General features: G+C 42.2%; 1 protein-coding gene across 1 annotated transcript in view; it reads left to right on the plus strand.

Annotated features, from left to right (window-relative positions):
- COL4A3 (collagen type IV alpha 3 chain) overlaps positions 1–26,081 on the plus strand; it is a 160,006-nt gene that overhangs the window by 70,478 nt on the left and 63,447 nt on the right. Inside the window, exons 2-9 of the mRNA NM_001166529.2 lie at positions 13,072–13,128; positions 15,012–15,101; positions 20,153–20,197; positions 20,798–20,842; positions 21,461–21,523; positions 22,529–22,582; positions 24,248–24,274; positions 24,783–24,860. Of these exons, the coding sequence (NP_001160001.2) occupies positions 13,072–13,128; positions 15,012–15,101; positions 20,153–20,197; positions 20,798–20,842; positions 21,461–21,523; positions 22,529–22,582; positions 24,248–24,274; positions 24,783–24,860 (459 nt within the window). The remainder of the gene's footprint in view (positions 1–13,071; positions 13,129–15,011; positions 15,102–20,152; positions 20,198–20,797; positions 20,843–21,460; positions 21,524–22,528; positions 22,583–24,247; positions 24,275–24,782; positions 24,861–26,081) is intronic.

The following is a 26,081-nucleotide window of genomic DNA, read 5'->3' on the forward strand; positions in this document are numbered from 1 at the left end:
CATTGATTAGTTCTAGTAATTTTCTGGTGGAGTCTTTAGGCTTTTCTATGTAGAGGATCATGTCTACTTTTAATGTAACTTTTGTACTAACACAAAAATGTAATCAAGGTCTTTCACACCAGCAATTAACAGGTTTTTTTCCTTAAATGGTCAAGAGGCAAAAATCAAGGGTATTAGGTAGATACCTAGATGAAAGTGAAAGTGAAAGTCACTCAGTTGTGTCTGACTCTTGGCAACCCCATGAACTATGCAGTCCATGGAATTCTCCAGGCCAGAATACTGGAGTGGGTAGCCTTCCCCTTCTCCAGGGGATCCTCCCAATCCAGGGATCAAATCCAGATCTCCCACATTGCAGGTGGGTTCTTTACCAGCTGAGTCACAAGGGAAGCCCAAGAAAACTGGAGTGGGTAGCCTATCCCTTCTCCAGCGGATCTTCCTGACCCAGAAATTGAACTGAGGTCTCCTGCATTGCAGGTGGATTTTTTACCAACTATGCTATCCGGGAAGCCCACCCATATAACAAGACAGAAAACAAATCCCACAGATATTTTAGTCATGAAACACAATTATTTACAGACACTGAGATCTGAAGTTCACATAATTTTCATGATAACAAACTATTGTTTTTCTTTTAATTTTCTTTCAAGTATTTGAAAATAGAAAAACCATTCTTAGCTCTCAGGCTGCACAGACACAGAAGGCAGACTAAATCTGACCTGTGGGCTTCCCTGGGCCACCCTGCTGATTTCATGAATAGTTATATTATGCTTATGGCTGGGATCTGATTACAGCCTCATAGCACAGTGACGGGATGAGGACAGGAGATGTGTATTCTCTCTCCACTGAAGTCTCAGTGGCCCCCTGTTGGTGCTGCTCAGTCGCTAAGTCATGCCAACCTCTTTTGCAACCCCATGGACTGTAGCCCACCACAGTCCTCTGTCCATGGGATTGCCCAGGCAAGTATACTAGAGTGGGTTGCCATTTCCTCCTCCAGGAGATCTTCCCAATCCAGGGATGGAACCCACGTCTCCTGCATCACCTGCAGTTCAGGCAGATTTATTTTCACCAGTGAGCTGTCAGGAAGCCCTAGTGGCCCACAGAGCTGATCAACACTAAAACAGGGCATAGGGTTGAGACTATGGCTTGAGTCAAACCACCTGGGTTGGATTCCCCAGCTCCACTCCTGACCACTTCTAGCCTCTTCATCATCTCCCAGCCACCTTATCTAGAAGAAGGGACTAATGATAGCACCTATCTCCTAGAGCTGTTATCAGATGTCCGTCGGACCATGTACGAGGCAATGCACCCTGAGCAGTGCTCCCAAAATGTTACCTACTGGTATCATTAGAGTCCTGATTGAAGTTCATTTTCTCCACAGTATCTGTTACATGGAATTCTGCAGAGTCTGTTCATCTTACATGAATGCCAAAGACCTCATAGTTTTACTGAACTCAGAACCTTTTAGGGCAAGAAGAAAAACCTGCTGGTTAATGATTATAGGTATGTGAGAATGGAATATTTCAGTAAATAATACAGCCATATCAGTAAACAAGGATGTCCCAGCCCTGAGGGAACTCAGGAAGGAAAGAATACCTGCCACCTAGCAGCCATCAGACTGCTGCTGCTGCTGCTGCTGCTAAGTCACTTCAGTCGTGTCCGACTCTGTGCGACCCCAGAGACTGAAGCCCACCAGGCTCCCCTGTCCCTGGGATTCTCCAGGCAAGAATACTGGAGTGGGTTGCCATTTCCTTCTCCAATGCATGAAAGTGAAAAGTGAAAGTGAAGTCGCTCAGTCATGTCTGACTCTTTGCGACCACATGGACTGCAGCCTACCAGGCTCCTCCATCCATGGGATTTTCCAGGCAAGAATATGGGAGTGGGTTGCCATTTCCTTCTCCAGGGGATCTTCCCAATCCAGGGATTGAACCCGGATCTCCCGCATTGTAGGCAGACGCTTTACCGTCTGAGCCACCACAGAAGCCCGACGCAGATGGAGGGACCCTGCAAAGAGCAGCAGCTCATGCAGTCTGTCTGGCACGGCTGGCCCGCACTCTGTCAGCTCTTCTTTTCACACACAGAAACTTTGGCCTCAGGCTATTGGCTGGGCAGAGGGTCAATAATCATAATGCAAAATCAACAGAGCTGCTCAGTAGAGTGTTAACCAGCTTTGAACGCTGCCAACTTCCCCTTCTGCTAAACCAGGCTGGGCTGGGTGTGGGGGAGGGGCGCCCCGAGGGAGGGCTGGGCACTTCTGTTTCACAGGGATTCAGGGAAACTGGGCCTGGGCGTGCGATGGATGATGCTTCCAGCGTAGAAGGAGGAAACACCCAAGCTTCCTTTGGAAATTGTTTCCTGGTCTATTCAATGAAGAATGTTTAAAAGGTGTGCCCATAACTAGATCCTTCATTAGCTTGAGGAGTAGAAATTAAATAATTTTGTTACGGCCTGCCAGTGCTGAAGAGATGTAAATTTTGTGAGACACAGTTCCTACTTGCAAGCTGCTGCTCCTGCTAAATCACTTCAGTCGTGTCCGACTCTGTGTGACCCCACAGATGGCAGCCAACCAGGCCCCACCGTCCCTGGGATTCTCCAGGCAAGAGCACTGGAGTGGGTTGCCATTAGTCAATCTAATAAGCACTCAACTCACAAGCATCTGAGTAGCAATATTAAGCTAATAAATGAGTAATAACCTACATTCTTGATTGCTCTCTGTAACAGCTAAGGGCTTCCCTGGTGGCTTAGAGGGTAAAGAGTCTGCCTGCAAAGGTGAGGAAAATGTTTTCCTAGACACTCTTAGGGTCCCTAGCTGGGTCTGAAAATTAAATTGAGAAAAACAGATTAACAGGAGAGAGGCATACATGTATTTTTAAAAACTTTTTTTTTTTTTTTACATGTGCCTGGGAGTCTTTGCAAGAGAATCAAGACCCAAAGAAGTGACCAGAGGAGGAAGCATTTAGACCTTTTAGACAAAGAAGCAGTAAATTTGTGAAGAATTGATTAGACAAAGGGGTTTGGGCTCGAGGTAGTGAAGGGTGAAGGAGTAACTAGAAGATAGGACTAGATAAACGAGTTTGTATACAGAGTCCTCTAGTGCCCTCTCTGGGGTGATAAATTCTATCTTTATTAAATTATTAAATTTCTTTCCTGAATTTAAGAACAAAGGGAGGAGTTTTTTTCTGCACTTAGTGATTTTTAGTTGCCTTCAACTCAAAATAATTTGTATATCAAAGAGGCAGGTTTGGGCGTGACACTTCTGATTTCCTTCACAGCCCTCTGCAGGTGTCCTATGCATTCCTCTAAGAGGTAACCCACTTGACCTCATTTTAGAGATGTGGAAACTGAGGCACCGGAGCTCACCCAGAGTCACACAGGTGGCTGGGCAGAGCTGGGATTTAGACCTAAGAAGTCTACCCCAAGGCAGTGCCCTTAACTGTTCAGTCACAAACGCCTGAAACAGAAGTCAGATAGCAGGTGATACATGGTCACAGTGGAAGTTGAAACAGAAAGCAAAGTGTGAGAGCTGATTGTTCAGCGTGCCCAAAATAGCTTCCTGCTTTTGTAACATATTTGATATGCCACCTTTCATTTATAAGCACCCAGTACCACTGGTGCATCTAACACCAGTTTATTTTATTAAACAAATAAAACAAGTTGTTTCTGTGCTCATGTACAAATCATATTTGGTGAATTAACTAATATATTCAATATACTCTAATATGATTAACAACAAATGATACTTTTTGGTCTCTCTGACAATTGCTTAGGATGATAGATACTGGACAAACGACTTCAGGAAGAACAGCCTGGGAAGGCAAAGGTTTGTTTGGAAAAACATATCAGACATTAACATGAATGTCTCCTGATACAAGATAGTGGAGCAAAAAAGGAGAGGGTAGCAGCCCCCAAAGACTGAGTCTGCTACAGAATGCAGGGCATTCTGTGTAAAGAGAGATCTTACTGTCTTCCTTTACAGGTAATGTAACTTGGAAGGATTAAGTAATTTTCCCAAAGCTCCAGATCACTTCAGTTCAGTTCGGTCACTCAGTTGTATCCAACTCTTTGTGACCCCTCGGACTGCAGCATGCCAGGCCTCCCTGTCCATCACCAACTCCCAGAGTTTACTCAAACTCTTGTCCATTGAGTCGGTGATGCCATCCAACCATCTCATCCTCAGTCATCCCCTTCTTCTCTTGCCTTCAATTTTTCCCAACATCAGGATTTTTTTCCAATGAATCAGCTCTTCTCATCAGGTGGCCAAAGTATTGGAGCTTCAGCTTCAACATCAGTCCTTCTGATGAACATTCAGGACTGATTTCCTTTAGGATGGACTGGTTGGAGCTCTTTGCAGTCCAAGGGACTCTCAAGAGTCTTCTCCAACACCACAGTTCAAAAGCATCAATTCTTCAGCACTCAGCTTTCTTCACAGCCCAACTCTCACATCCATACATGACAACTGGAAAAACCATAGCCTTGACTAGATGGACCTTTGTTGGCAAAGTAATGTCTCTGCTTTTGAATATGCTATCTAGGTTGGTCATAACTTTCCTTCCAAGGAGTAAGCATCTTTTAATTTCATGGCTGCAGTCACCATCTGCAGTGATTTTGAAGCCAAAAAAATTATGTCTGCCACTGTTTCCACTGTTTCTCCATCTATTTGCCATGAAGTGATGGGACTGGATGCCATGATCTTTGTTTTCTGAATGTTGAGCTTTAAGCCAACTTGTTCACTCTCCTGTTTCACTTTCATCAAGAGGCTCTTTAGTTCTTCACTTTCTGCCATAAGGGTGGTGTCATCTGCATATCTGAGGTTATTGATTTCTCCCAGCGATCTTGATTCCAGCTTGTGCTTCATTCAGCCCAACATTTCTCATGATGTACTTTGCATATAAGTTAAATAAGCAGGGTGACAATATACACGCTTGATGTACTCCTTTTCCTATTTGGAACCAGTCTGTTGTTCCATGTCCAGTTCTAACTGTTGCTTCCTGACCTACATACAGGTTTATCAAGAGGCAGGTCAGGTGGACTGGTATTCCCATCTCTTTCAGAATTGTCCACAGTTTATTGTGATCCACACAGCCAAAGGCTTTGGCATAGTCAGTAAAGCAGAAATAGATGTTTTTCTGGAACTCTTTTGCTTATTTGATGATCCAGCAGATGTTGACAATTTGATCCCTGGTTCCTCTGCCTTTTCTAAAACTATCTTGAACATCTGGAAGTTCACGGTTCACGTACTGTTGAAGCCTGGATGGGAGAATTTTGAGCATTACTTTACTAGCGTGTGAGATGAGTGTAATTGTGTGGTAGTTTGAGCATTCTTTGACATTGCCTTTCTTTGGGACTGGAATGAAAACTGACCTTTTCCAGTCCTGTGGTTACTTGCTGAGTTTTCCAAATCTGCTGGCATATTGACTGCAGCACTTTCACAGCATAATCTTTTAGGATTTGGAATAGCTCAACTGGAATTCTGTCACCTCCACTAACTTTGTTCATAGTGATGCTTCCTAAGGCCCACTTGACTTCACATTCCAGGATGTCTGGCTCTAGGTGAGTGATCACACCATCATGATTATCTGTGTCATGAAGATCTTTTTTGTACAGTTCTTCTGTGTGTTCTTGCCATCTCTTCTTAATATCTTCTGCTTCTGTTAGGTCCCTACCATTTCTGTCCTTTATTGAGCCCATGTTCCCTTGGTATCTCTAATTTTCTTGAAGAGATCTCTAGTCTTTCCCATTCTATTGTTTTCCTCTATTTCTTTGCAGTGATCACTGAGGAAGGCTTTCTTATCTCTTCTTGCTATTCTTTGGGCCTCTGCATTCAAATGGATATATCTTTCCTTTTCTCCTTTGCTTTTGGCTTCTCTTCTCTTCACAGCTATTTGTAAGGCCTCCTCAGACAGACATTTTGCTTTTTTGCATTTCTTTTCTCTGGGGATGGTCTTGCTCCCTTTCTCCTATACAATGTCACGAACCTCCATCTATAGTTCATCAGGTACCGTATCAAGCTCCAGATAGTAGCTGGCAAATCTGGAAATAGATCCCAAATATTTGGCAGAAGGCCTATGACTTTTAGGCTTCATGGGCTACAAGATTTAACTGTTTAAGAGTCTCACAAGTTTAACTCTTTAATATGCAACAGTGCTAAAATATCATGGAATCCTGGATTACTTCCTGATGTGAGTAGAAGAAAAGTCAGAAAATCACTATTGAGGGTTTTCTGCTCTTGATGAATGATTTATTACTTCATTAAGGTACATGGAAACTAAGAGGTACTTTATTGTTGGAAGTGGAAAAATCATTAAAATGTTAAGAAGTTTCCATAATTATGCTTTCTTAATAGTTCACAGCATTTGGCTATACTGGTTTTAAAATGATCTAGCATTTGAGTAGTAATTAGTGGGTTGTATTATGTTAATATAATCATGGTGTTTCAACAGTGAGTCCAAAAAAGTGGATCAAATGCAACAGAAATGAAAATATGGCCACTGTTATATTCTAGTCAACAGATCTGTCTGAATTATTGAATTATTAAAACACATTCACAGAGTTAAAAATTTATTTAAAACATAAAAAAAAATTATTTTGAGAAAAACAGTACAATTAAGAGAAATGGGTCTCTTGAGTCTGGGGCTACTGTCACCACCATCCAAAGACAGTGACATGCCTTATTTCATATGGCCCTGGGCTGGGCTCCCTGCTTCTAGAGAAGCAGCTGAGCATCAGCCGGATGGCTGCCCAGACGATAATTTTGAGTTAACTAAATCAGCTGGAGCATCCACAGGTCAGCAACTTCACAGCCTCTGAAGTCCTAGTCAGTTCAGTTGTGTGGATATACAGCCAGGCCATGCCTTGCCAGTTTCACTGAAAATTCAAGTTGGAAGAATTCTGGAGCAGTTCTGCTCACCTGGGCCCAGAAACACAGCCCCAGACCTGGTTCTGGAGTCCTGCCAACAGTGCTGAACGTCTACACGTGGGTGACACGGCGGATGAGCAGATGGCCCGGTAATTTCCCTTTCACTGACTCTCCTTCTAGAGGTCAGCCTCTAACCAGAACTCTCCATACCTTGTGTACAGTAGACCAATGGGTGCCAGTGCCCGCCTCCCCTTTGACACTCCTAGGTTTTCCCAGCACACCGACATTCGTCTGCTCCATGGTGGAGGTGTATGATTGCCAAGAGTTAGCTGCTTCTGCCAGTTGTACTTATTATTATAACAAAGTCATCTAATTAAATATTAAATAACAAATTGGTTAAATACAAATACAGAAAAAGACATGTTTCTGTGAAAACTAGCTTGGAAGATTTGATAAGATTAAAACTGATAAGAAACTGCTGTTCAATTAAGGGTGGCTGAGACAACATTTAAAAAGTTAAAGGGAAACATGGATTCGTATCTAGAAGGACTCTATACCCAGATTGCATCACCAGCATCTTTAAGCAATTGGCCTCCTCCAAGAAAATCCAAACTAGAAATGTCAGTGGTTCTGAAGAGGAAAAGTTAAAATTTGACCTCCTTCTCCTTCTGTCTCTGTAACTGAGCTTGGCCCTTGCAAAGTCTAGATCACGTAGGTCACGTAGTCTCAGAAAGTGGAGACTTGCAATACTAGGAACTGGAGTTTATCTCACTCACCCTTGTCCTGCTCTTTGCAATTGCCCAGTCCCTGCAAACCCTGCTTAATCATGCCTGTCCAGGTCAGACATCCCCTTCCCCATCTTGACTGCTGTTCTCATGAACGCAAAACCCCTTAGTTTAAACCAGCCTATTAACAGTGAATGTTGCCCACTACAGTCTGTCTATAAAAACTCTGTAATCCCTTTGTTCAGGGCTCAGAGCTTGGAGTGTTAACTCCTCTGAGCCTGCTGAGAGGAGGAGTTAACATAATAAACCTTAGTTCTCCCACTCTCCAAGTGTGGTGCTTCGTTTCTTGAGTACTGGTTTCTGCAACGGTACATTATGGGTGTGACTTAGCAAAAATGATGCTGTAGACCTCTAAACAGCAGCCCCATTCCCAAAGAAGGGACCTGGGCCCTATTTCACAAGACTGAAGAATTGGCGTGCACGTTTTAAGTTAAAATGCCTAAAGTGCTCATGTATCTTTTGTCTATCTGTTTTTGATTCCTCACTTTAACTTCTTAAGCTAACCAACCAGCTAGCTCCAAACCATCAAACTGCTGTAGCCACGTGTTCTGGAAAACAAATTCACTCAGAAGTACAACGCAGATAGTGGAGTGCAGTTTATTCCACTGGCGAGCCCAAAGCAGGGGTCCTCTTAGCCAAGGACCCCGACCAGTTTTTGTGAAAACCTTATATACCCTAAGTGTATGTGCACAAACCTGCCTCCCCAAATTCCCTGAAACTAGTCTGAACAAAGGAAAAAGAAAGATACAATCAAAGTTAACCCATGATTCATACGCCTTAAGCCTAGGTAGTTAACAGTGGACAATTATCAATAGGCCTGTGGTCATACCCCAATAAGCATCATAGAATGTATGATTCTATTCGGTCACACAGATAATTAGGGTGTTCTTTTAGGTGACAGAGAGTCTAGGTACGAGCCCTGGGTCTGGTTTTCCAGTTGGTGTGTCGTTTCCATAGATACTGGGCATAGAGCTTAAAGTCCACAGTCCGGCCCAAGGTGGAGTCCTGCTTTCAAGATAGAACCTGTTCTCCTTCCTCCTTCAAAATAAGACTTCTACCTTCATGTGAAAACCATGAAACCAAATAAAAACAAAAGCTAAATATGTCGCCCATGAAGGTTCAAGACCCAAACTCAGGACAATAACGTAAAAAGTCAGGGACCGTGATTTCGATGACAGTGCACGGTGATCAGTGTCGCTGTTGGTGGCGATGGGAGGATCGTCTCCAGACAGCAGGGGATTCAAGGAAACAAACGAAGGCTGATACCAGAGTCCCACACCTGCTCTCTGGGTGCAGTCGTGTGGGCTCTAAAGCCACTTGGCTCTCTGGCAGTCACTTGTTCAGAATTCATGTATTGATTATAGGTGAACTCATTGATTGAGACTAAATCTCTGGTATGAAAAGATTTGTTAAAAATTAAATAGCTTTTCATTTTCTAACGGTCATCAAGAGCCTTGGAAAGCTGAAGATCTTGTTTAAGAGCTATTAATAGTAACTTGAAGTCATTGCATCAGAGTCCTTTTCTTAGGTTTAAAAATGATGTTGTTACTGAATAAGAATGTACTCTTGTTTGGCGGAGATGCATGCAGAAGTGTTAGGCGTGAAGTGTCATGGTGTCTACAGTCTACTTTTCAATGGACTGGCAAGGAAGTGTGTGCGTGTATGTGTGTGTGTGTGTGGAGAGAGAGAGAAACGGAAAAAAAGTGACAGCTGGAATGACTAGGCGAGTATGTTAACAGTTGGGAAACCTAGATGAAAAGATACATAGGTATTCATTATACTGGTTTTCAGTTCTGAGGGTTTAAAAATTTTTCCCCCTGAAATGTGTATATCCAAGCAACTAACATCTAATTAACCTTGTGTTAATTTTAACATGTGTTAAAATAGCCAAAGCTTCTACTTTCATTCTCTCCCACTTCAAACAAAGTTGTTCAGAATTCATACATATAGAATATATAGATATGTGTGTATATATATATGACTGAGCTTCCCTGGTGGCTCAGAGGTTAAAGCGTCTGCCTGCAATGCGGGAGACCTGAGTTCAATCCCTGGGTCAGGAAGATCCCCTGGAGAAGGAAATGGTAACCCACTCCAGTATTCTTGCCTAGAGAATCCCATGGATGAAGGAGCCTGTATATATATATATATACAGAAAACATCTTAATCATGGCAGCCCAGCAATAGCCATATGTATCACATGCCTTGAAATTCCAGGACCAATCTGGATATAAACAAATTACCAGTGCTCCATTCACTCATTGATCCATTCAGTCAAGCCACAAGCATTTGTTCAGGACATATTACAGCTGGGGTTGACAGTGTGAACAAGACTGGACAATTCCTTCTCTTCTGAGGCTTGGGGGCATCAAGAAAAATATACATGGCACATATAACTGCAAGTGGCCCGTTGGAGCATATAGGAAAGGGGACCTGATCCTTGTTTTGGAGGAGTTCAGCAAACATTTATTTGTTCAAACTAAGACTGAAAGATTCTCAATAATATATGACTGTGACTCCAAGAAATAAAACTTAAGATGGCAATTCTTCATCTATGAAGAACTGATGCTTTTGAACTATGGTGCTGGGAAAGACTTTTTTTTTTTTTTTTTTGGCTTTGTGTGAGCTATGGCTTTGCCTTTATGGGAAAGACTCTTGAGAGTCCCATGAACAGCAAGGAGATTAAACCAGTCAATCCTAAAGGAAATCAACCCTAAATATTCACTGGAAGGACTGAAGCTCCAATACTTTGGCCACATGATGCAAAGAGCTGACTCTGAAAGATTGAGGGCATGAGAAGGGGACGACAGAGGGTCAGATGGCTGGATGGCATCACTGACTCGATGGACATGAGTTTGAGCAAACTCTGGGAGTTGGTGATGGACAGGGAAGCCTGGCGTGCTGCAGTCCATGAGGCTGCTAAGAGTTGGAAATGACTTAGCAACCGAACAACAGCATGCACCTTTTTAGGAGTTAGAGGATGGCCAGTTTGCCTTCTCCTACCTGTGGTCCCGAGATGCTCCAAATCCAGGTCTGGTGTGAGGTCTGGGAGTCAGAAGAGTCAGAGAGGCTCAGGATCTACATGAAACAGTGGCCACCACTGCTGTGTAAACTAGAGCACCAGGTCTGTGTGGGGTTGAGTTTCCCTGCTCCAGTATCTGGTTCCCTTGGGTGTAGGACTCAGACTTTCCTCTTCTGAGGCCCTACTGCCTCCTCCAGACACTGTGGAGGAACAGCTTGGTGGTCCCTCCATTCTTGGGGCCAACCATCAACAGGTCCCTACACTCCAGAAACAAAAGCCAGGAAAAATCTTACCTTCAGGAAGCTTTTGCTTTCAGCCCAGTGACGAAAGCCTCCCTAAAGCCTGGCTACTTTCTTGGATTGAGAGGGAAAATGGCATCACAAACAAAAAGCGGATATGCAGACTAGGGTCCAAGTGTTCAGAAATCTTTAAAGAATTAGCTCTACCCTACGGACTGGGCTTGTAGATGTTGGTTTAGACTGGTAGTATCAGAGTCACCCCAGGGGCCTTTTATAGATTACTGCAACCAGCACCAGGGTTATAGATTCTGTGAGTCTGGAGTGAGGCCAAGAATTTGCATTTCTGATAGGTTTCCAGATACTGCTGATACTACTCTGAAAATCCACACTTTGAGAACAACTGCTTTAATAAATATTAGTATTGTTGTTCAGTCAGTAAGTCTTGTCCAACTCTTTATGACCCCAAGGACTGTAGCCCGCCAGCCTCCTCTGTCCATGGGATTTCCCAGGCAAGAATACTGGAATGGGTTGCCATATCCTTTTCCAGGGGATCTTCCTGACCCAGGGATTAAACCCCCATCTCCTGCATTGGCAGGCATAGTCTTTACCACTGAACCACTAGGGAAGTCCAGATATTAGTATACTAGTATACTAATTTAGTATACTAGATTTGGTATATATTTTAGTATACTTAAATATGTGATTGAAATGAACACTAAGGTTTAAAAATCCAGAAAAACAAGATTAAAATAATTAAGCTAAATATGACCTAATGACCCCCAGCATTTGGGAGGAAAAGTGGAAAAATTTAGTCTACTTAAAGAATGCCAAATAGCTAACCCTTGGGGGAAATATAGACCTTCCTTTTCAATTACTTATTCTTCACTCATAGAAATTGTGATGGGTGAAAATGTGGTGAGAATCAATGATGAGTGTATGAAAATGACTATGGTCTCCCCTTTCTTAAATAACTATATAACCTACTGCCCTGGGATTAGAAAATAGATTCAATTTAAATTTTTGTGTACTTATAATTTTGTTTTTAAATTATTATTATTATTTTTTTGGCCATAACAGGCAGCATGTATGATCTTAGTTCCCTGACCAGAGATGGAACTCGTGCCCCCTGCAGTGGAAGCTCGGAGCCATAACCACTGGACCACCAGGGAATTCCCTGTGTATTTTTATTTTGATTGCAGAGAGTCCTCACTTTGGGACTATCTGAGGCAATTTCTTTTTATTTTTCCTACCAGCCAGCACATCTCCTAGGCTTGCTCTGCCTCTGTTATCAATTAATTTTTTTTTTTTTCTGGGGAAAATAAACTAATTTTCAGTTAATATTAACACACACCCCCAAAAAAGATATATATATAACCATAGAATGTGTGTCCAAAATGTTTAAATCCACTATTTAAAACTATTTCTCTCTCTCTTTCTCTGCTGGCAGAGAGGAATTTTAAAACTGCCCTTCATAAAATAAATAAAAACTGACCTTCATAAAATAAATAAATAAGAACACTTTCATTAGAGTTGGCATGCGCATAGGTGTGAAAGCTAGGGTTGTAAGTGGGTCTAAGTGACCATTTAGATGTGTGAGTTCCCAGGGTCGCAGCTCAATTTTTGGTTTTGTTTTTTAATAAGAATGAGCATTTTGATATCAGCACCAGTGAATTAGTTTGTTCTTGAAAATACATGATGGATACTGATCATCCTTTTTCAGTCTTAAACATTATTTCAGGGAAAGAAAACTATAGAATTATCTACAGACGATATCACCAGTTAGTATATACAAATTCAGCTATGTTCATTTTGTTGAACCAAGAAATCTGCAAATATTAGACCACTTTCTCCCTACAACAATGGTAATTTCATATGATTCAACTATATATTGTTCTGGAAAAAAAAGAAAAAAAGGAGAGCTGACTTGGTCTTTTCCATGAATAAATCACTTGAAATTCCTAAATACAATAAAAATGATGTACAGTTATCTGACGGTTCTATATACTTCTCACTTTTCTACTCAGTCTCTATTGATAAATTGCTACGGTATCACAGGACTCCTGCTAAATGGTGTTTGATGCTCAGAGAACAGAAAAATATGTTTGCTTTTGTTCTGTCAGTTGGAATTTATTAAGCCGTTTTTAAACAAAACCCTTTCTCTTTCTCTCTTCCTAGGGCTGTATCTGTAAAGACAAAGGCCAGTGCTTCTGTGATGGGGCCAAAGGGGAGAAGGTAAAAACAAAACCTTCATTCTGGTTCTTTTCTCCATAGAGTTCATTAACGATTCACACTCTTCCTTCATTGGTAGCAGACAGATCAGCAGTACCATATTCCATTCCCCAAATCCAATTTTTTTGTCTTACTGAATTTGTTACAATATTGCTTCTGTTTTATACTTTGGTTTTTTGGCCAGGAGGTATGTGGGGTCTTAGCTCCCTGACCAGGGACTGAACCTGCACTCCCTGCATTGGAAGGTGAAGTGTTAACCACTGGTGTTATCAGTCAGGAAAGTCCTTCCCCCAAAACAATTTTAAAGTAATTGTATATAAATATTAATCTGGAGTGGTGGAAAAGCCTTGGAGGGGAGCTTCAGATAACTGGTATAAATGCGGGCAATTACTGTAACTCTCTCGATCTGGAAACAAAAAATATTAAGGTAAAGAAAAAGAAAGTTTTTGAGAATGATCCGTGTGTCTCCCCTGTTTACATTGTTGCTGAAGGCGAGAGAATTGAAAACAGCGTGATCCGCTCACTCGGACACAAACGAAACCGGCAGATTTTGTCCTGCAGCATTGGTGTAAGGGCGCCCTCTGGTGGAAGAACCTTGCACAAGCACTTTCTCCAGGCAAAAATTCAGCTAGACAAAGTAGCTCCATTGCAGAATTGGAGTAAAAAATGAGTGCCGTGAAATCTCATTAATTCGCTCCATTAACTTTCAATTTGTGATAATTAAGACGGAGCCAGAACTAAAATTTTTCCTTTGTTTACAAAACCCTTTTCTCAGATACGCTAATGAATTGCTTAACAATATTGAAAGATTACTGCTTAAAAATATTTTTAAAAGAATGCATTTTAAGCTCTGTAGACAAAATAATTTGCACGTTAATTACAATAAAAATTACCATATTTAAAGTATTCTATGATTCATGTGTAGTTTGATTTAGGGTTTTTCCTGAAGCTGTGAAAGTGGTATGTTCAGATCCGTGTTGAAAAGCTATGACTCATTCTCTCATTCAAGAAGCATTTATTGAATCCCTCCTCTGGGTGAGATGCTGTTCAAAGTGTGAAGGTAACAGTCTTGAGAGGGGCCTAGCAAATTCTTCTGCTTCTCTTTTTATTGAGTGTGTGTATGCACACATCATGTGAAATAGCTGACTTGCTCTGTTTTAAAAATCTAAGTTTCCATTTGTCTACTAGATTATCTGAATCAAACCAGTGGCCTTAACTGTTGAAAAGTAATCCCAGGATCTGTATTCATGGGAAGGTTATTTGTTGGCAGAACCACGTCCCTTACTGGGCCTAAAATTACTCCCTGATCCCTAAGGGCTTTCCCATATTATCATCTCTTAACTATGTAGCTCACACTTTTGGTTTTGCCACTCTTGATATCTCTCCTGCATCTCCTCCACAAATAGCAGATTGAATTACTAATTCCTGTGTAATCAAGAAAGGACTGAAACTCATAGCCTGTGTGTTGTTCTTTCGAGCTACATAGCAATTATGCACACTCCCAAGACATTCCTGAACCTGATTGTCACTCTCTCTCCATCCCCCAAAAAACACCCTTCACCAACCTCCATCCTTCTAACTGGGCTTTCCCTCTCGGTTCTTGATTCCCTGAATCTCTGCTCTGTGTAGCTCTGCCATTTGGGTAAAAGTCGAGTTTCCAGAAGACCAAAGACAAATGCTTTCAAGCCTACAGACAAATACTAACAAAAACAATAGAAGCATTCCAGTGTCTATTACACTTAGCATTGAGTGTTATTTTTTTTTTAATCCAAGAAAAAAATGTGCAAAATGTTACCATTATATCATAAAGAAAAGAAAATGATGGTTATGTTTACTCCTGGGCATTGCTATTCTGTGTGTGTATTGTCTTGTTTTGGTCTTAACAGGGGGAGAAAGGCTTCCCAGGACCCCCTGGGCCTCCTGGCCAGAAGGGATACCCAGGTCCCGAAGGCCTGCCTGGACCACAGGGACCCAAGGTATGTTAGCCTATGAGTTTGGAAAACCCCCAGTCCACTTAAGCTTCTTTATGACGATGGATGCCATGGTAAATTCCTGCTCCAGTCTTAGCTGGGCCCTCAGAACTGCTGCTTATTTCAAGCTATCTATTTTACAAATGAAAGTGTATATATATCAATGTATTTACACTAAGATGTGTAAATTAGCTATATAGCAGCACGGAAGCTGCTTTATAGCACAGGCAGCTAGCTCAGCACTCTGATGATCTAGAGGGATGGGATCAGGGTGGTGGTGGGCCGGTGGTCCAAGAAGGACGGGCTGTGTGTACACACATAGGTAATTCACATGACTCTACAGTAGAAACTAACATGATATTGTACAGCAATTCTATTGGTTTCAGCCACCAGGTTGTGTCTGACTCTTTGCGACCCCATGGACTGCAGCGCACCAGGCTTCCCTGTCCTTCACTGTCTCCTGGAGTTTCCTCAAGTTCATGTCCATTGAGTCAGTGATGCCATCCAACCATCCTGTCCCCTGTCATCCCCTTCTCCTCCCACCTTCAATCTTCCCCAGCATCAGGGTCTTTTCCAGTGAGTTGGTTCTTCACATCATGTGGCCAAAGAGTTGGAGCTTCAGCTTTAGTATCAGTCCTTCCAATAACTATTCAGGACTGATTTCCTTTAGGATGGACTGGTTTGATCTCCTTGCAATCCAAGGGACTCTCAAGAATCTTCTCCACCACCACAAATCGAAGCAATTATACTCCAATTTAAAAAAAAGAAAAGACTATCAGTATCTTTCAGTCCTCAGGTCTACGTCCTCCTACTTCCTGATTTAGGGGTCTCCACACCTGCATCGCAAATAGATGAGGAAACAGTGGAAACAGTGTCAGACTTTATTTTAGGGGGCTCCAAAATCACTGCAGATGGTGATTGCAGCCATGAAATTAAAAGACACTTACTCCTTGGAAGGAAAGTTATGACCAATCTAGATAGCATATTCAAAAGCAGAGACACTACTTTGCCAACAAAGGTCCATCTAGTCGAGGCTATGGTTTTTCCAGTGGTCATGTATGGATGTGAGAGTTGGACTGTGAAGAAAGCTGAGCGCTGAAGAATGGATGCTTTTGAACTGTGGTGTTGGAGAAGATTCTTGAGAGTCCCTTGGACTGCAAGGAAATCCAACCAGTCCATTCTAAAGAAGATCAGTCCTGGGTGTTCACTGGAAGGACTGATACTAAAGCTGAAACTCCAATACTTTGGCCACCTCATGCGAAGAGTTGACTCATTGGAAAAGACTCTGATGCTGGGAGGGATTGGGGGCAGGAAGAGAAGGGGACGACAGAGGATGAGATGGCTAGATGGCATCCAACTCGATGGACGTGAGTTTGAGTAAACTCCGGGAGTTGGTGATGGACAGGGAGGCCTGGTGTGCTGTGATTCATGGGGTCGCAAAGTGTCGGACACGACTGAGCAACTGAACTGAACTGAACTGAACACCTGCATTGAAGAGATGACTCATTTGAAAAGACCCTGATGCTGGGAAAGACTGAAGGCAGGAGGAGAAAGGGACGACAGAGAATAAGATGGTTGGATACTATCACCGACTCAGTGGACATGAGTTTGGGTAAACTCCAGGAGTTGGTGATGGATGGGGAGGCCTGGCGTGCTGCAGTCCATGGGGTCTCAAAGACTCAAACACGATTGAGCAACCAAACTGAACTGAACACCTGCATTGGCCCCTGGTGAGGTTTTTTTTGCCTCCATTCAAGCCCTGTCCTCTACCTGTATCCTGGTCACTGGGATTTCCACTAGAATCACATTCTGATGGTGTGTCCTCTTTCTCAGCTATGTCAACTTGGTTATTGGTTTTTCTCTTTCCATCTTTATGCAAAACCCATATCAGCATATAACTTCCTTCCTCTGGATCTTTTCAACACTATAATCCAAGGACTGCCATCCTTTCTGTCTTTCCTATCTGTCAGACTTCTTTAAAAAAAAAAAAAAAAAAAGAACCAACCACACAGGCTCATCTCCTGTGGTTCATCTCCTACTCACTCCTCAGCCAGCAACAATTTGCCTTCTGCTCCCTCCCTGAAAACCCATGACCTCCACTTTGCGCTCTACCCCCAAAAGGTCAGTGGAGAATACTCTGTGTCTTTGTCTGGCCTGGACCCCTCTGTTTTGCTTCCAGCTGTGAGGCTTCCTCTTTTCTCCTTGAAACACAGGCCTGTTTCTGGAACCCTCCTTTCTCTTCTCTCCCCTCCCCAGTGCTTTCCTTCTTTGCCGGGTTCCTGTTTCTCAGCTGGGTTCTTCAGTGTCGGGCCTCCTAAGGTTCTTACCAGAGCCCACCGCCCTTCACACTCATCACACATTTTTATCCTAAAGTCTGTGATACAACAAAGGGCTTTGTTTAAATAAATGCCCTAGAGGATTTGCTAAATAACTGCATAACCACTAGATTTGCTGATGGCTCTTTTCTGCTGTGGAATTAAGCCTGGACTCAAGCCTGGACTCTCACGCACCCTCTGGGTCACTCCCCTGCCTGCTGGCTTCCCCGGAAGCTATGAACTAACTAATAAGTTGTGAGGGTGATTATAATTTTTAAATTATAATTTTAAATCTTTTTAAATTTCCTAAGGAATGTTACAGAATATTTAGGTAACATATTATGTGAATTTGTTGCAGGAAGGGGCACCCCTTCCAAGGCTCTTGTCTAACACTGGGAAATAAATTATGCGAGGAAACACACGAGCTGACAAAGCAAGAGACTTTACTGAGAAGAGGCACCCGAGTGGACAGCAGCCGAGTAAGGGAACCCAGGAGAACTGCTCCGCCGTGAGGCTTGCAGTCTCAGGTTTTATTGATGGGGTTAGTTTCCGGGTTGTCTCTGCCCAATTATTCTGACTCAGGGTCCTTCCTGGTGGCACACGCATCGCTCAGTCAAGATGGATTCCAGTGAGGAGGATTCTGGGATACATGGTGTCTCCTTTTGACCTTTCCCAAGCCTTCCGGTTGGTGGTAGCTTATTAGTTCCGTGTTCCTTACCAGTCCTTCCTGTCGTAAGATAACACACAAATGGTTACCACGGTGCCTGACTAGTGTGGGCGGTTTCAGTCAGTGTGTTTCCCCTATTCTGAGTTAGGCATTGGGACTTTTCTTCTTGACTGGATTTCTTTTACTCCTCACATTGATCTCATTGGTCATGAGGATGGTGACGTATTATTATCTTCATCATAGAGATGAGGAAACTGACACTCAGAGGATGAAGCAATTTGTCCTGGGTTACACAGCTAAAAGGTGGTAAAATCAGAGTTCAAATCCAGGATTATATGATGCCAGAATCAAATTCCTACAGTCAAAGAAATTAAACCCATTCCTACAGTTGCAAGACTTGCTGTTTCCAGGGATTCTATTTTACTGTGTTCATGTATGCATTCTGTTTCTTCATTCCTGCTTTCTCTAATCCTAATATGAAAAAAGTCGTTTCGATTCTGGATATTTAGTGTCTGGTTCCAGACATGTTTAGTGTTTGAACATTCTGCTACATTCCTTCAGGGCATGGTCTCAGATTTCCCTCCATTTCCCTGGAGGGGAATTTGTCACTTCAGCACTGGACTTAAGATCAGCCTAATGCTAACTCACTCCTATTCTGTTTTCTGTACTCCGTTCTGCTGGTTTCCTTAGCTTTTCTCTAGAGAAGTCAGTAATGGATTAAGATTATAGTTGTGAACACACGGTGCTTTGTGTGGGTTACATGATGTGTAGGTATTCCATAACATTCATCCAGAAAACTGATATAGTAAACTATAGCTTAGAGTGGCTGTATTGTGTTCTGTGATGTGCTCAGTCATGTCTGACTCCTTCTGACCCCGTGAATTGCAGCCCACTAGGCTCCTCTGTCCACGGGATTTTCCTGGCAAGAATACTGGAGTGCCGTTGCCGTTTCCTTACAGGGGATCTTCCCAACCCAGGGATTGAACCCACATCTCTTGAGTCTCTTGCATTGGCAGGCAGATTCCTTACCCCTGCTCCACCTGGGAAGCCCATAGCTTAAAGATATAGCCACAAATGATAATTGAACCAAAGATAGGCAATCAGAGAATATTAAAACCTGATTAAAAGGTGTTGCAGGTTTATAAAGGTCTTCATTCTGAATATTTTCTATATGAGACAGTTTATAATGGCGAACTGAAACCTGCAAGTCACGCTTCTGGCATCTGCAGATTACAGACAGCCCCCGGCAGAGGAGGGGGTCATGGTCACGCACCTAGGAATTCCGCTTCAGACAAGAAAGACTGACTTTGGCCTTGATGGTCCCGTCTCAGAAGTCTCTGTAACAACCCTGTCCTCAAATAATCAGAAATACCAAAACATACTGAAACTCCCAGGAATGAAGAAAAACTTTTGGATGACAATGGAACTTTCACACCAAGTGGTTTCGTTAAAAGTTTTGTTTGGGGCTATTCTCTAAGAAACAGGACCTCCATGTGTAATCATTGTGTGTTCCAAGCAAGTTTATCTCTGGTTCAGGCAGTTCTCGGTTTGCTATTTATTTATTTGTGCCTGCCAGGCACATTTTGTTAATAAAGTAGTTCTCATGCACAGAAATATTGCCTGCCATTCTCGTCCGCCGTTGTAATTGTGTCATTCATCCTTATCAGCCCACGGCAGCTGTCTGGCTAATGTGGGGCTTTTCCCGCAGCCCTTCTCAGACACTAATGTGAGCAAGAATCACCATCAAATCTTGTTGAAATGCAAATTCTGAATCAATAGGTCTGGGAGGTGGGGGAGACCCAGGATGGCGCATTTCTAACAAGCTCCCAGATGATGCTACTGTTGGACCCCCCACCTTGAGTAGCAGGGGTATGAATGGATTTCTGTTTGTCCTTTCGGATACATAACTATAGCGCCAATGAAACAAGCAAGCAATTGAACCGTGTTAACAATGAAATAATCGCAAGAGCAAAACTGTGTGGCGTGTGAATAAAACCAGGACCTTTCATGTACGGGCTTATTAGTGCCGAGTAATTGTCACAGTGCTTACCTTGTTTTTTTGCATTTGGATCTAGGGCTCTCCAGGATCTCCAGGACTGACTGGTGCCAAAGGCGTGAGGGTTAGTAGTCTAACCAGTCTATCCTGCTTGTTTGATGAGGAATCTTGTTTTAAAAAGTAAAAAGAACCCTGGCGCTGTAAAAGATATACAGATGTCACAAAGGAGTAGGTTGTGTGTGAGCCAATTCTGTAGATGACATTCAAGGGCAGGTAAAAGCAGTCTATAATGGTAGAAATCTACATAGTGGTTACTCACTTGGGGGTAGGTGTTAATCGACTGGAAAGTTGCATGAGGGTACCATATGGGGTGGTGGAGAGGTTCTGTGTCTGGTTGGGTGGGAATCACCAAAACGTGCGTATGTACACAGGTGAATATTCCTCAATCTGTTTGTGGAAGACTGGAGCACTTTATGCAAATTATGCCTTAAAAAAATCTATCCCCCCCAAAGCCAAAAATGATCTTAATCATGTCTATTTAAAAGTTATATAAATGTAAGATTTACAAAGTTTGTCCAGCTTTTTTGTGTGTTTCAAATCGCTTTTAGCTGTTCCCAATTATAGTTACAGAATGGGGGTATTGGAATGATAAATCATGTCTTGTTTACAGGTTGAACATTTTTAGTTTTTTTCTTGCCATCTTTCTTCTTTTTTATGTCTTTAGGGAATAACTGGATTACCAGGATTTTCAGGTCCTCCTGGACTTCCAGTAAGTAGTGAGAATATGTGTAAATGGAATAATAAGCAAGCTCATTTTAATAAAGATGTTAAAGCACTAACACAAGAAAATGAGTATAATGTTTTGGCTACATGATGAAAATGTCAGAATTACAGTGTATTAAGAGTGTGGATTTATAGGATATCAAGTCAAATTACATTTCCTGAAATGTAAGCATAATAGAATGGAATAGATTGGGGTGGGATGGGATGGGATGAGACAGAATAGAATAGAATAGGATACATCTACTTAATAGCACGGAATAAAAATAATCAGATAGTTACCACTGTGAACACTTCCCTCCTCTCCTTTTCCCCAGCTTAATATAGCATGTTAATGGACTCATTTTGTATAGAAAGACCTTTTGCTTTATCTTAAATAATATATCTCACTTGATAATTTATGGTTTTAATTAGCCTATGTTATTTCCTATGATTTTAATTTAAATTATCTAAAATAGCCAGTTTACTACTTAACTATTTAAATAACCATTTATACTTAAATAACTATCTAAATTAGCCTGTCTCTTCCTACTGTGTGCTCTGCGCTGCTTCTACCTGCCCCAGAGCCTGATTATATTTTCTTTTTGAGACTTTCTCTGTTTTTTAGGGCATCCCGGGCCATCCTGGACCTTATGGACTTGCTGGTTTGCCAGGATGCAATGGTTCCAGGGTGTGTATCTTCTCACGCAGGAGGTGGTTAGTTAGTGTTTTGCTAAATGAATAAACCTGGGTGACATAGCAATGAGATGGCCTAGCCCTTCCTTGAGATGTTGTTTTGGCCAGAACCAATGGTATATGTCTTCAGGACAGAAAGGTGATGATTTTCTTTCTCCTCATGCTTGTTTCTTTATTCTTCCAGCTTTATTGAGATATGGTTGACACATAGAACTACCTAAGTTTAAGGTGTACAGCATAATGACTTACATACATCATGAAATGATTATCATCATAAGTTTAGTAAGCTTACCATCTCTTATAGATACAAAATTAAAGAAGGAAAACATTTTGTGTGTGATAATTCTTAGGCTCCATTCTCTTAACTTTAAAAAATTAACAGCATTAATTAGATTTCTCACATTTACATTGTATCCCTAGGACTGTTTATCTTATAGCTGGGAGTTTGGAGTACCGTTTGACTGCCTGCACCCAATCCCCCCTCCCTCCACCCATCTTGCTTTCAGATTATGTTTTAAGAAAGTTCTCTCGTGTTCTCCCACAGAAAGATGACTAGGGCTCAAACAGATATTTGCATCTGAGGTTGCAATTGTATATAAACCAGAAACTGAAGCTTAGAATGCAAAGTTGGAAGAGAAAAACTGAGCTTTCCGATTTGCACTCATCTCCTTTGTCTCCTGACTGCACTCTGCTTTTCCCCAGGATGGTGGCCATGAAAGGACTAATTACAAAAATTTCAAGGAAGCAGCCATTAAAAAGTTCTTGGCACAATTAACCTTTTGCCATTTATGCACAATTTGAGAAACAGTAGATTCTAATCCTGTTTTCAATTAAGATAACGGTTTTCTGTCTTTAGCCTCATGATCCAGTAGTTGTGAGGAATTTGGGTTACTTTGTCTAAATTTACTGCTGCAGGGTTGGAAGCAAGGAACAGGGGAAATATCACAATAGGCTGTTCTAGAACAACTAAGAAGAATGACAAGCATCATGTGTCTTCCAGGGAGAGCCAGGGTTCCCAGGACTTCGGGGGACACCAGGCTACCCAGGAATACCGGTAGGTTTATGTTTCTAACTCCCCATCCAAGACATGGAGTTTCCTTTGAAGCGATCATATACAGAAATCTGTCATGACCTTGGGGAAGTTGAAGCCAGTCAACAGTAGACATTTGACTACTCTTTGCAACCCCACCAGGCTCCTCTGTCCATGGGATTTCACAGGCAAGAATACAGGAGTGGGTGGCCATGCCCTCCTCCAGGGGATCTTCCCGGCCCAGGGATTGAACCCAAGTCTCTTGCATCTCCTCTATTGACAGGCAGATCCTTTACCACTGAGCCACCTGGGGAGCCCAGTAGTTGAGAGGAATGAATAAATGCACTGGGGTTTGCACTTTGAGACTTTGTTTTGCTTTTGAGACATTGAAGTAGAGATCTGAGATAGACAATGGGAGACACCTGGATGGGTGGTTGTGACTCAAGGATGGAGAGAGGAGAGAGGGCCTTGAAAGTGGGGCTTCGAGAGCTCTAGCATGTGAAGGGAGGTCAAGGACAATGAGCCTGTAAAGGAAGAAGGGCCCTGGGAGTAGAAGAAAAGCAAGAGGGTTGGATTCTGTAAGCCCAGGAAAGATATTGTTAAACAACAAAAATTCAGCTGAGTAAATCTGAGCATCTAACCGGCTTTATTGGATGATTCACAAACCCAGCTCTCTCCTATCCAGCAAAGAAAGAGTTGCCTCCAGCCATAGATAGCAAAGGATTTTAAAGTCAGAGAGAGAATGGAAATCTGACATTCTTAGCAAAGAATGTATTGTTTTATTAACAAAGAAGGCATTGTCTTAGACAAGGTAGCCTGTTAAGGGAAACAGAAGGGGCTATTGGGTGGAGTATCTTATTAGTGCTGACCTGGAAGTTCCAGGTTGGCCAGTCAAAGGTCACATTCCTGGAGAAGGTTAAAACCATAGTCAAGGCAGGTATTAAGTCTTGGTTTGCTGCACTGGACCTAGCAGGAGTGATTCCATTTTGGCTTCATCTCTGTTTTAACAAATTCCAGTAAAGGCGAGTAACAGACAGCTTCTCAGTGCTGTCGAGAAGTTCAGTAAAACAAGAACTAATGTTTTGTCCTTGGTTTCTATAACATCAAAGTCATTGCAGACTTTAGCAAGGGATATGGGATAGGGAGGCCTGGGTGTGCTGCAGTCCATGGAGTTCGCGAAGAGTTGGACACAACTGGGCAAATGAACAACAACATTTCCTTGACAGATGGAGGCAGGAGGCAGATATGGGCCTAAGGAATCAGTGGGGATGAACAAAGTGAATAATTTATACATGACAGGAAGGATAGGTAAGACAGGATGAGGCAGTGTATTCTGGGGGAGACTGGTTTCCCTGATGGCTCAGATGGTGAAGAATCTGCCTGCAGTGTGAGAGACCCAGGTTCAATCCCTGGGTCAGAAAGATCCCCTGGAGAAGGGAGTGATGACCCACTCCAGTATTCTTTCTTGGAGAATTCCATAGACAGAGGGGGCTAATGGCTACAGTCCATGGTGTCTCATGACTAAGCGACTGACATACACTTTGTTTAAATGAGAAAGACTTGAGCAAATGTAAAAGCCAATAGGAAGCTTGCGGCAGGAAGAGAAGGCAGAATAGCAGAGAGAAGGACAAAGCAGGGATGTTCTGTATTTGGTTTGCCTCGTTATTAATATGATGCTCTTTTCCCTAGGGTGTCATTGGTTTGAAAGGAGAAAAGGTAAGTGATTTGTGGCATGTTGTTGTTGAAAAATCTCTAACTGCACATATTAAAGGCACATCTCTTAAGATACATCATTACAAATCAGATCTCATGATTAATTCAGAAATGATATTTATTCCTATTGAGCATCTTCTACTTCTTGTCATAAATATGTCTTAAGGAATGCAAGCTTTGCATCATCCTTTAGGAAAATAAGGTCTGGGGAAGGAGAACTGATCTTATGCTCAAGGCTTCAGATTCTAGGTCAGGAAGTGCCACTCATTTTGGTGTCTTGGGAAATGCTGTATTATTCTTGTGTCTTCCCTCTATAGCCAATGGTCAGTTTTAGACAACATGAAAATGCTTTGAATTCTTCAAAACAGAATAACTAAAAAATCCTATAGCATTTCTCTAAGTATATATCCTGGAAGCACTTTTATCCTTGAAACAGTATGACCTTGAATAATCATTTAAAGATGTCTTGAAGATAAAATGCTGCTGATGTTTGATGAATTTCCTTTTCAAGGGTGCTCCTGCTGAAGGAGAAGGTGTAGGCCTTGATGGAAAAGGTGACCCTGGGTTGCCAGGAGCTCCTGGATTCCAGGTACACATTTCAGAGAAGGTCTCTATCATTCTCCATCTCTCTCTCTGTCTCTTTCCACCTCTTTTTTTCTCTTCTTTCTCTCTCTCTCTTCCTCTCCCTATATCTTTCTCACCCTCTTAAAAATATTTTTCACATTCATGTTTCTCCTATTTATATATTTCATTTTATTCTAAAACTTTCACCTCATTATAAGAAACTACATTAAGCTCATATAAAAAAGATGCTTTTGTACATATGTATTTTAGTCTCTTCTCAAGTCTCAATCACCCAAGCTTTCTTCAATCTAAGGAGGAGTTTTCAAGGAATGGTTATGTTCCTTTTAGTATTTGTCAAAATCCAGGATAGGTTTGTATCCCACATTGAATGCGATTTAAAACTGTAATATTAAATAACAGTCCTATTGTAAAGTATGCATGATAGTAATATTTTATTTAAATGCATCTTTCTCCTGCTGAATAGTTTGCTTTCTGATATCTATGCTTGTAGCCTGAGGGTGATCCAGAATAGATACAAAGAAACAGCTGTTCCCCCAAATATCCTTTACTTCCTGATTCAAAGGAGTCTTTTGATACTAACTTTCAGATTAATTAGGGCTTCCCTAGTGGCTCAGAGGGTAAAGCGTCTGCTTACAATGCGGGAGACCCGGGTTCAATCCCTGGGTCGGGAAGATCCCCTGGAGAAGGCAATGGCAACCCACTCCAGTACTCTTGCCTGGAAAATCCTATGGACTGAGAAGCCTGGTAGGCTACAGTCCAAGGGGTCGCAAAGAGTCCGACACGACTGAGCGACTTCACTTTCACTTTCAGATTAATCAATCATAAATGTCTTAATTCAGAATTACATGTAGAAATTCCTGAGTAGAGGTTGGTATTTGCCTGAGCAAGTCAAAGAGTTTGAGTTAAGGTTGTTGAACGTCCATCCAGTGAGCCATGCCAGCTGGTGATGGATGGGCTGCCAAACTGAACAGTGATGCGATTAGAAGTCATCAGAGAATTTTACTTATTTACTTATTTTCGGCTGTGCTAGGTCTTTGTTGCTGCTCTCGAGCTTTCTCTAGCTGCGATGTGCAGGCTTCTCATTGCAGTGACTTCTCTGGATGTGCCGCACAGGCTCAAGGCGTGCGAGCCTCAGCAGTTATGGCACACAGGCTGAGTAGTTGCAGCTCAAGAGCTTATTTGCCCTGTGGCGTGTGGGATCTTCTCAGATCAGGGATGAAACTCG

The sequence above is a fragment of the Bos taurus genome, chromosome 2, assembly GCF_002263795.3.
Source record: "Bos taurus isolate L1 Dominette 01449 registration number 42190680 breed Hereford chromosome 2, ARS-UCD2.0, whole genome shotgun sequence".
Classification (NCBI taxonomy): domain Eukaryota; kingdom Metazoa; phylum Chordata; class Mammalia; order Artiodactyla; family Bovidae; genus Bos; species Bos taurus.